Source organism: Lontra canadensis, unplaced genomic scaffold (genome assembly GCF_010015895.1).
Source record: "Lontra canadensis isolate GAN:19392208 unplaced genomic scaffold, GSC_riverotter_1.0 scaffold48, whole genome shotgun sequence".
Taxonomy (NCBI): Eukaryota; Metazoa; Chordata; class Mammalia; order Carnivora; family Mustelidae; genus Lontra; species Lontra canadensis.
Window position 1 is genome coordinate 4,284,070 of NW_022631042.1, and position 12,297 is coordinate 4,296,366.

General features: G+C 37.1%; 1 protein-coding gene and 1 pseudogene across 7 annotated transcripts in view; both read left to right on the forward strand.

The window, feature by feature from the left end:
• Nucleotides 1-12,297, forward strand: part of CACNA2D1 (calcium voltage-gated channel auxiliary subunit alpha2delta 1) — a 496,060-nt gene that overhangs the window by 398,143 nt on the left and 85,620 nt on the right. For all 7 annotated transcript variants that reach the window (XM_032873243.1, XM_032873244.1, XM_032873245.1 and 4 more), the window contains exon 11: nucleotides 11,019-11,177. In XM_032873243.1, coding sequence (XP_032729134.1) covers nucleotides 11,019-11,177 — 159 coding nt within the window. The remainder of the gene's footprint in view (nucleotides 1-11,018; nucleotides 11,178-12,297) is intronic.
• LOC116876964 lies at nucleotides 3,817-3,917 on the forward strand (annotated as a pseudogene).

Sequence of the window (12,297 nt, forward strand, 5' to 3'; positions counted from 1 at the left end):
ATTCAGAGTGGCTTGGTAGATAACTAGCTAAATTCAGGGTACCAGTTGAAACAGAGTCCCCCATTCCTCCACCACCTTACCTCTCCTCCTACATCTTCAGTTTTAGGAATGGCAGAGTAATAAATACTTATGGTGAGCCAGAAGGAATACTTCTCTTTTGAACTGACCTGTTGTTTTTAAAAATATAAAAGTTAGCACTTACTTGCTGGGACTTGAAGAACTGGGAAAAGAGTCCATGCCCAAGAAGCAGAGTTGTGTATCACTATTTACTGGATCAAATTATTCAGGGTCTGTGTATTCATTTAATTATGACAAGAGGTAAAGAGAGTGGCTTGGGCTGACGTGAGCTGTAGGTTTAGCCTAGTTGCTCACAGTTACTTAAGTTCAACTATCATATTTGCTCCTAATTACTTAGTCAACTTCAAATCAGCAGAAACTGAAACATAAATTGCTACTACACTAAGGTGCTTACTTGCAGAATGCATAAACTTTAACCTTAATTTGCAAATAGCAGAATCTCATTTCAACACATTCATATGGTTCTAAAGCATTTTGAGAATTTGGATGTTGATGCGAGAGCTTGAGAACATGGACTAAGACCTGAAAATATTTTTTTTTGTTACATGTTTCATTGTAAGGGATTTTTTCATAAAGTGACTATTTACATATTAAATTCTGTTATAAATTCCAAATACGGCTTTTGCTTTTTCCCATAATTTATCTTTTTAATGTTTCATCCAATGTTTGCACCCTAAACATATTGCCAGAAATTTTTGGCACTCCTCATGATCTCTCTCCTGCTTAACCCTATGTTCTATCGATAGCTATCTTCTTCATACACTTTTGTCTTTAGTTTCTACCATAATCAAACTCTAAATTTTTAAAATATTTATATAATTGAAATATATTTTTAAATATATATATGTATTTATGTATATTTATATGTTTGATTTTAGTGGTACTGAGTTACTTTGAATATCATGTCTTCGGCTGGTGTAGGTAGTCCTTTTGTTGATCCTAAATGCTATTTCATATTGAAGAGAATTCACTGGTGTTGTTACTAACTATCCTTAAAAAATATATTTGTTCTATTAGGTACGTGTCTTACACATATGTACAGATTAGAAATAACTTCTGTTTACCCCAAGTCTTGATACTTGCTGAGTCTAGATAGATGCATGCTGATTCCCCTACTTTGCGCAGATGCTCAAATGCTTCCTTATTTGAGAGGACCCCCTTGACTACCTCATCTCCAGTATCTTTCCTGTTTTAGTTATACAATCACTGTAACTATATTGATCAGTTTACCTCATTTACTTTCTCATAATGTTTGTCTCCACCTGATACTTTATATACATGTTCGTTGTTTATATTCTGTATCCTTGTACCCCCACCTCCGCACCAATGGATGGTTTTATTTTCCTTGTTTTGGGTATAGACACACTGTCTATACTGTTTAGCCGAAATGTTAATGTATATAGAAAACTCTAAGGCACATAGCGGGGCTTCTTCAATTGAATATTTCTTTGTTGTAATAGTGCAGGGAGAGGGAAGTCCTACATAGTTATCAGAATTTTATAAAAATTTCAACCAGTGATTGGAATTTTTGTGTTCTTAAATGACAAGAGTCATCCTCACTGTATCTGTATTGTAGCATCTCTTCTCGGCAAATCTATTATATATGTATATTATCACTCTCTCTGAGTTCTTTGGGCAAATCCACTAGGGAAGTTCTTTAGGCAAATTCAACTAGGGAAGACATTCCAGGTAATCATCTTCAGGCACCATAAAAACATCGAGTGTGTTGGCCAACATTGCCTCACAACGTTGGTAAAGAGGAAAAGATCAAAGAGTATACGATTAGTTAATCATTTCATTAAAGTTGCATCATTGGGAGTTGGTGTTCAAATTTCCACAGGGATATGAAAAGAAAAAAAACAAACCTGTGATAAAAATCATACTGATATGTTTATTTAAGAATCATGTAGGGGTACGTGAGTGGCTCAGTTGTTTAAGTGTCCAATTCTTGACTTTGGCTCAGGTCACGATCTCAGGGTCATGTAATGGAGCCTGCCCAGGAGTATCTGTCTGCCTCCCCCGCCCCCAAATAAATTTTAAAAAATTTAAGAATCCTCTTTTAAAAAAAAAAAAAGAAGAAGAAGCATGGAGAGAACCTGCCCATATTTCTAGTTGGGCACATGCTGTGGAATGAGGATTACACAGTGGCTGACAAAGTGATGGTTGAGAAAGAAAACATAAATATCAAGTAGGGATGAGTGAGGAAGTGTAGTACAAATTACTTCAGAAGCAAAAAAAATAGTATGCCCTCAATTGTTTAAAATTCTAAGTTCATGTAATTAGAGAGGTTTAGAAGTTTTCTGTATCAAAATATAAACATAATCTATTAAAATGATAGTTGGGCTAATTCAGAAACTTACTTAACATTTTAGCAAAAGTCAACAGACTGAATTTTGGGCATGTCATGATTTAAGTTAATTCAAATATTTGTTTAGGGACAACTGGGTGGCTCAGTCGGTTAAGTATCTGACACCTGGTTTTAGCTCAGGTCATGATCTTGGGGTTGAGAGATCAAGCCCTGCTTCAGGCTCTGTACTGGGCCTGGAGTCAGCTGAAGTTTCTTTCCCTCTTCCCTTACCCACCCACCCCCCATGCAAGTGCTCTGTTTCTCTCCGGTGGGGGGGAAAAAAAAGAAAAAAAAAAAACTGCTTGAAGTATTTGTTTAAAAGTAAAAACACCAAAAGTTTTGGTGGGCAATGATTTATAATTACAGGCAAACAAGTTTTGTCTTAATAATGTCATTACCTTCAATTTCATTGATGTGGCTTTCTTTTGACATTTACAGAATTCATTATTCCTTTTTTAAATGTAATTCTTTGATATTTATAACTATCAGATTTAAATGATAAGATTTTAGAATTTGAGGGCCTTTCTAGTTGATATAGTAATGTACCCCACCCCCACCTCCCTTTTCTTCCAGAAAGAAGGAAACTGAAGCTCAGAGGACACAATTGAATCAGTTGTGGCCATTGATGCTTATTAGAGGCAGGGCTTGGGCTAGACCTTACTTTCGTAAATTGGATTAAAAGGTGGAAAATTCTTTATCAATTTTTTCATACAATAGGCCACAGAAAACAAACCAGCAGCCAGTGTTGGGGGGTAGCAATATCAATTTGCAAATGAGAGTTTTCAAGTCCCAGAGTGCTACTAACAAAATTTCTATCATCTCTATTCTACTAACAAATTTCTGTCATCTCTAACTGTGCCAGGGTGATCACCCCTGCTGGTTTTCCCTGGACAGGGACTCATAATAAAAATTGGAATCCTATTCACTGTATTTGTAAAACATCATATACTTTTAATAATATATTTAGAATCTGCATTTGAGAAAAGAGAATATGAGATTGTACCAGAGCTGAAGTGGAGATGTATTTATATATCTCTTCTTGAAATGGATAGGTGACTCATGATGATGTCAGTTTGTCCAAAACTTATTGGTAAGTGTTAATTTGAATTAGATAAAAAATATAGTTCCAAAGTTCAACAGAAAAATAGTGTGGAAGAAGCAGCGTGACAGGGTATGGCAGCTTATACTTTTGGTATAAATTGAAAATGATGAGACACTGGAGATATGAGTGTGTCAGGCATTTGGGGCTAAAGCAGAGCTCTGATTCTTGGTCACTGGGTGACTCTAGGTGCTTTGCTTAATACTCTAAGTCTCATTTCCTCAAATGCATCATGGAAACTATTACAACTAAAACCAGTGCTCAGTTCAGCAGCATATATATATATATATATATATATATATATATATATATATTAAAATTGGAACAATATGGAGAAGACTAGCATGGCCCCTATGCGGAAATGACATGCGAATTCATGAAGCATTTATTTTTAAATCTTAAAAAAAAAAAAACAACACCATAAGTTTGGTGAAGGTTACGTGAATTACCGCATGGTAAGTGCTTAGCCTGGTGCAGTTGTGATTCTCCATATACATTAGCTCATATTTGTGTTATTAATATTAAAGGTAAGAAGTTAGTGAAACAGTGGGAATAGTAAAGGAATAAAAAAATTTCCAGAATTGTATCCCAAATCTTAACTCGTTATAAAGAATCGATCACGAACCAGTAATAATTCAATAAAAGGGAAAATTGCCATCTAGGAAAAAAAACGCTTAATGTAATTGTCCCCTCATACTATTAGGGGAAATCAGTTTCACCCTGACTAAGTGTTACAGTGTAAAATAATCAAACAAAATCATCAAATATTAGTAGAGAATATAGATGAAATTTATCTGATTAATGAATAGTTATGTAAGCATAGTTCAAGAAGTCATAAAGAATAGGTTTAAAAGTTATAATTGGAAAGTAGGCAATAAACCAATAAAAAAGACAATTCACAAGATTATATGTAAATTAATATACGAGAAAAAAGTTTTGCATTGCTAGTATCAAGGAAATTCAAGTAATTAAAAGATTGAAGTAATCTTTTTACTTAGAATTTAGGAAATAAAAATGTTAAGTATTCATGAAAGTGGAATGAGATCATTATAAATATAGTATAAATTGGCATGCAATTTCTGTAAGGTAAGTTGCCAATAATTGCTTAAGGAACCTTAAAATCATTCTTCCCTGGGAGTATAATGTGCATATGTGTATGGATAAATGTTATCACCTGTTTCTCTGAGTTTTAGGATAACCATCTTGTTTCCTTATACTAACCCTGGCTTCCAAATTTCCTATAAAAATCGGAGAATCAAAATAAATGAAGTATTTTTAATAAGAATGAAACCTAACCAAGAATTTTGAAGATCACACCCTGTGTTCACTTTGCTTTTATTTTCCTGCACTGCCCTCTGGTGTTCAACACACAGATAGCTCCTGATACCAGCATTATAACCGCCCAATACACAAAATTGCATTGTAATTTAATTTAGGTAATTCGTTTAAATTAATAATTTTGCATAATATAAATTGGTTGCATAAGTTATTGGTTATATTATATAAGTAAGTTCAATTGTATTTTGTAATTTAAAAAATACCCTTGTTTCAAAGCAGGCTAATCTGAATTTGAGGTTTTCTGCTGGTTTTATGTGCAGTTTGAGCCTGCCATTTTGCTTTTATATGGAGAAAAGAGAAAACAAATCATTAAGACAAGTTCTGAGGAATAATTGATACTGAACAATTTTTCAGAAACCAAGAAATTATAAATTATGTCCTTTTTTTGCCCATTAAAGAATGTTTTATAATTAAGTAATGTGCAAAGTACCCTAAAGCAAGTCTGTCTTTGTAAGAGTTTAGATGACACATGGATTAGGGGAAGGAGTAAAAATGAAAGGTGAGCTGAATGGTCAAAGATTCAGTGGGCTGCTTCTGTTTCTCTGCAGTTCCAAGTGAAATAATAGCACTTTGGGTTTTCTTTTGTCTTTAATTCTTAATGTTTCTAGAGGAAAACCACTGATCCACTAACAATTTCAAAGGTAGACTCGGTGCCCTGTGGAAATGCGTTATGACATCCCACGAGGATGCCATTCCTACACAAGCTTGCTTTCGAGGAACTTGAAGATTCTTTGACTTACAACGTGCCAGCATTTCATTTTTATCCAAGGGGCAGCGAAGTTCTCTCTCAGAAACATTTTGTGAGGAGTACCTGAGAACAAAAATCCTGTCTTTATAAAACTAAAAGTTTTAATTACTTCATCTGAGAGGTTGACAGTTTATTTGGGCACCGAAATTATCTTTTAATAGGATATGTGTACTTAACTATGATATTTAATAGGAAGGTTCTTTGGAAGCATTGACATTTACTGTTCATGGTTATTTCAGAGACTATTTCAAACATTAACTTTGTGTTTGAAGGATACTTGCATTGTCTTCTTAGTGAACTTTAAGGCTTACTAAAGCTGATACCACTTATCAGAATCTTTCTCATTAATTTAGGAATCTGTTGTGATTTAAGCATACTTATGTTTTTACTTAAATAATTTTTTAAATGCTAGAGTTGGACTTGATTTAACATCTATGGGCCAGACTTTTCAGTAGGTGTTTTACATACATCTTTGTTTGGATATTTTAATAGCATCTGTTTGGACAGAATATTTACATGTATGACTGTATAAGCTTAACATAGTATAAAGCTAAAATATCTCTACAATGTTAAATCTGTAGCTTGATTTTGATCATCATTTCACACTGTCGTCTAATGAAACTCCATATATATACTTGTTAAATATTTATGGCATACTATTATATACCCAGTACTGAGGTTGCATGGTGGGATGGCTATTTTCTTTGAGTATGTGTGCTTTGAAGCCAGGGAAGAATCTGTCAAAATAGTCTACAAAGAAGCAGGAAATTTTAATGGAGTCGTGTTCTGTGTAAGATACATGTAGGCCTAGGAGAGCTTATAATGGGGTGGTCTGATGTAGTCAAGAAAGGTCATGAAAGCCTTTGTAAGGAAAGACTGTTGAGGGAAAGAAGTGTTGTAGGTAGAAGAACGTGTTATGTGGAAGGAGGAAATGAAAGAATGTTCATTTGCTGGAGTAGGGATACGAAGTTCCACGTGAGTTGTACCCCACATGCTCACTTTAACCCACACATCTTTCTGTGTCAGCATGCTAGCAGAAATTTTTCTCTACAGCTCTTATAAGACACCTACTCAGTTGAATTTTCTGGGATCAGGAAAGGAATCAGTGTGGTATTAGTTTGGATTTCTGACTCCGGGGTTAGTTAAATATATATTTTTAGAAAAAAGCATTTTCTTAATAGGTGACAAAAGCAGGAGTCCTTAAATCTATTTTCACTCACAATATACTATTTCAAAGCTTTGTAATACTATCTTATTAAACTTTTGTCCTAAGGTTTTTAATACAGGAGTGATTTATGTATTAAATATGTGGTTTATAAATTAAGATTTAGGTACATGTTACCAAAGACTGCAGTTTCAGCTTGTGAAAATAAACCTGTTCTTTTTGTCTATTCTAAAAATAGATGAGTGTGAGATGTCTGTGAAATACTATTTTAGAACTTGTAAAATTTCTCTTCGTTTTCCTAGGAGAGTGAGACTTGCTGTGGGGACTTAGACTTTATAAGCTGTTCCTTTCCCCTGCATTATTTATGCGTTTTATTATGAGTTTAATCGTAGTATTTCTGTTATACACCACTGAATTTGTATTTAATGAATTGAATTTACATTAATCAGTTTGTGTTAAAGCGACTTAATGAGATGCTTCATTTTTCTGTGTTAAAAGCAGGTCAAGGCCAACCGAAAGACTCAGAGCAATACATTATTTAGTGCTCATTTTCTGCACAACTTGTAATTTTATCATGATTGGTTTAAATCAGTTAATAACATTTTCTGTAACCATTTCTAATAATTTTCTGAGGTCAGACATTTTACTATTGATTCATTGGCAAACTTTTTTTTTTTTTTTTTTAACTTTCTGACATGGGAATTCTCACCTTCTTTTGTTTCCAGAACAGAATGTGTAGAGTAAGATTGTGTCAGATTATCAAAGAATGGAATAAAAGAGGCAGTGGAATTTAGAACTGACGATACTACGTTTCCAACATTCAAATTTATGGAAAACAGCACGGAAACATATTAGAGCTTTTTACTCCTATGTAAGATATAACTGAAAATAGTGTTCAAAGGAAAAATAAGAAAGAACTCAAATTATGTATCTGTGCAGGATATTTTCCTTCTTGTTTTATCTCCACTCTCTCCGAACCTTCCATCTTCTTCCTTTACCTTGATTGTAGCTTGTGTCCTCAGTGAACAGCAAGGCAGGCAGTAACCGTCACCTTTTCAACCCCAAATCTATGTATACACCAGCAGCGCCTATACTCAGCTCCCACTTGTCTTCTTCAGATCAATGAAGTTGATACCCATTCAAGGGTCACTCCACACGCCGGCTGTCTGTCCTTCCCTACCTTCACAAGAACTGTATATTTTACCTCTTTTTCTCTTTTCCTGCATCTTTTCCTTCCTTCACTCTTCAATATCAGTACTCTTTTGCTCTAGTGACCTTGCACTTTAAGACAGCCTTTCCTTGACCCCAGGTTCTCCCTCAGAGGTACCCCACCTCTTCTTTGTTTCCCAGCCAAGGCACTTTGAAGACAGCACTGGCCACCACTTCCCATGTGCTTCTCAGCATTCCAGTGGGCTCTGCCCCGCCCCCCTCCCCGGACACTGACCGTGTAACATGTTTGACTTCTGTGGACACTTTGAATTTTGCATCTTTGTATCTGAACAGCACTATCTTTCTCACTAATACTTTTCTTTCTTTTTTTTTCTCTCTCTCATCATTCCAAACAGCCCAGTCTCTTGATTTCCTTCCTGCCTCCACAGGAGCTTACTTCTACTAAGTTTGCTTAGGGACTCCTCTATTTTCCTGTTATGTCTATGGCTTTACACCATACTTCTATATTGATGCCTTCTACTTTTCTTTTTTTGAAATCTTTAGCCAAGACTTCTTTTGAGGCTCATGCTTTAAAGATTTTGCTTGTGTATTTGACACAGAGACCGGGGACGGGGGAGATGGGAGAGGGAGAAGCAGACTTCCCACTGAGCAGGGAACCAGATGCAGGCTCTATCCTGGGACCCTGAGATCATGACCTGAGCCAAAGGCAGACCCTTAACCTACTGAGCCATCCAGGTGTACCCCGAGTCTCATACTTCAAATGCTATAATGGCCTGACTTCACCATTTACATGTCTCACCTGTATTGAAAACTCACCCTCACTTGAACCTCTGTGCTTCTCCTGCCTGCCTCTTCCTCAAGTGCCCCCGAGCCCATCACTGCTCTAGTCCTCCGGCCATCCTGACACCCGTATCAGACACCTGCACGGCATTCCTGGTACTAGGCTGTTACTCAGCCACATCCCCGGTCTACCACCACACGCTGTGGATCCTTCCTCCCAAATCAATGTACAGCCCCTTCTTTTCTGACCATCTCCAGAAATGCCAAAGCCACTTATTATATTGAGCTAGATTCCTATAATAGCCTTCTAATTATTTTCTCTCCTTTGAATTTGGCTCACCTTAAATCCATTTCCCAAATAGCAACTTGCATGATCTCTTAAATTTTTACATTAAATTATTTTCTCTGTGGCTTAAAATCTTTCTGTGACTTGCCTTTTGATAGAAATTCAAAGCACAGTTCTTTAGCATTTCTATTGGACCCTGCACCACTAGCCCGCCTCCCTCCCCAAACACATTTTATGTCATTGTCCTCACTCACTGTGTGACTGAGCTAAACTCTTTCTTTATACATCCCTAAAAGGCTTTCCTTTTGTTGTTCTGTTTGTCTGGAATGTTCTTCCTCCATAGTCTTCAATGAAACATTTCTTTGGAACCACAGGAAATGCCATTTCTCGTGCGGATTTTCCCCTGACTACTCACGGTCCAAACTGGAATCCACTTGTGATACTGTCTCCTGGGGAATAAAGCTCTGTTGCTTTACAGAACTACTCATAATGTGTTGTAATATGTTAAGATACTCTGCAGGAATAGTTAAAATCCCAGACCCTTATGTCACAGTGCTAGTCTGATCCTGACTCTATGTCCTATGTGCCCTAGGACTGTGGGCAAGTTCTTTAACCCCCCAATGCCTACGTTTCTTCATGAATAGTAATAATACGTGCCTTGTAGGGCATTTACAAAGCGGAAATGATTAATATTTGTAGAGTAAACCCAACACATAGTAGGCACCATATATGCACTTAGATACATGCGTGTGTGTATGTTTGTGCATAATCTACCTAATGCCTGAAGGCACAGAACTGTCACCTGCCACAATTCTTGACCTATAACAGGCTGACAGTAAATTTTTGCTTGCTGAATTGATGAAATGTGCGGTGCACCTTATAATTAAGCTTCATTGATTTTCAGAGAAAAAAGGAACACTTGTTATATTTATAAGAATATGTGATCAGTTATAAAATTTACATTTCGGTTTGTGATCCACCCATTAAAATCGTTTAATGATACATTTTTTTGAGAAAATCTCCAGGATTTCATCTGGCCTGCCCCCTACCTCCTAGCAGGCATGGTCTTATTATCATCCTCATTTTGCCGATGTGACACTCGGCCCCGAGAGCCTATAGGGCTCATACAAATAGCAGAGCTAATAAAAGATGGGATGTTTCCACTCATCTCCGTGCCCTGGATCTCCCTGCAGAACTCATTGTTCTTAGCTTTTTTTGGAAATACCCAGTGAACTCCATGAATACTTTTTATAGGGTTGGTGATACTAACGTCGGTGATGACTCTTAAATGTTCACGCTGGGACACGCATCAGGTTTGACGTTCTCTCCTCCTGCAGCCTCCTGGTTGTTCAGGCATTCATCATTCGCAGCCATCCCGGTCTGCAAGGATCTGCTTGTCCTTGGCCTCGCCTCCATCTTTCCCCTGCCTTCTGCGTATATGCTCTAGAGCGAGCCGTTCTAAAAGGCCACCTGTTGTTCCTGATTCTTTCACCTTACTTTCCCAGGTTAACCCCTGGAGAAAGACTGTATCATCACAGTTCAGGACTAATAAAATTTGGTTCCTGTCATCGACTTTCTGGCTTTTTCACCCAGCTTCTCCTTAAGAAAGGCAAGCAAGTGGTTAGTTTGTCCTTGAACCCGGCCACATATCACCATATCTTTTTTGGATTCTGAATACATGTCATTGTTTGTTGGCTTTTTTTTTTTCCCTCCCTCTAAAGGCTCAGAAAATTTGAGAGCTGAAAGGGGCCTTATGTAATTCAAGTCCCAAATTTATAATCAGAGAAACTAAGCTTCAGGAAGCTGAGTGACCGGCTCACGGTTGCGCTAGGAGTGGGGGGGCTCGGGTGAAAATTGCTGCTTGATCCTTAGTGAGCTTTTGTTCTCAATTTACTCATTTTGTGAGAGAGAACGCAACAGGATGGGACGTACAGGCCACAAATTCAGATAAAATGATGTGATTGATTTTCATGTTCATTTATATATTTACTTTTCTGTCTTTCACAGTTTAACAGCAATGCCCAGGATGTGAGCTGTTTTCAGCACCTTGTCCAAGCCAATGTGAGAAATAAGAAAGTGCTGAAAGACGCAGTGAATAATATCACAGCAAAAGGAATCACTGACTATAAGAAAGGCTTTAGTTTTGCTTTTGAACAGCTGCTTAATGTAAGTATCCATACCGCCCCCCTTTTCTCTCTTGTTACTGAGTCACAGCATCTGAATTTCAATATGCTGGTACTTACTACCATCAGTCACTATGAGTTACATAACTGTGCTGGTTTTCATTTAATTTAAAAGCAGATGTGTCCAGGCAGTAGAAATCCTTGAACTACTTTTATAAAAATCCAAAATTCAAAAAACATACAAAATATAGACATTCTTTTTCTTTTATATCTTTTCTTCTATCATCTTTTAAAACTGTTTAAGAAGCACATTTGTAAGATAATTATTTCATTTTGTATAAGCACTTCTAACTTAGCTGACATATGTAGACTATTATTTCATTTTGTTCTCTCAATCGCTACTGTATTTATCTGGAGACTGGTGTTTTCAAATCCTCCAATGGCTGGTGGAAATATTTTAGTTTTATTTATTTATTTATTTATTTATTTTTAAAGATTTTATTTATTTGACAGAGAGATAGGGAGCCCAAGTCGGGGGAGTGGCAGGCAGAGGGAGTGGGAGAAGCAGGCTCTCCACTGAGCAGGGAGCCCAACATGGGCTCGATCCCAGGACCCTGGGATCATGACCAGAACTGAAGGCAGCCACTTAACTGACTGAGCTACCCAGGCACCCCGAATATTTTAGTTTTAAACATCTACTTGGTTCTTGTAGTTGTTTCTTAATGTATAGAAAGGTCCAAATGACAGACATGAAAGTGAAGAGGACATGAAATAACAGAGAAGGAATTCCTTCCTCAGTGACAATCTGCCCCCCAAACAAATCACCCACCGATATCTCCGTTCAGACTCTCACGTTCCAGCACACCTACTGTCTGCCCCATATGAGAGCGTGTATCTCATACTCCAGACTCCGGTTCTCAAATGGCTTTGTCGTCTGTTTCATTTTGAACTCTTCAACTTTTTATCTCTCATGAAGCAGTATTACTGTGGTGGTTGAAAGTGCGGACCTAAACTTTCTCCACCTCGGTTTCCTCCCTTATACCATGGCACATACCTCAGAGGGATGTAGGTAGGATTGTCCACAGAACCTGGCGCATAGCAAACCCCATGTGAGCGTGGGTTGTTGGCTCGATACTGGTGTCTTGATCATTATGACTATAGTT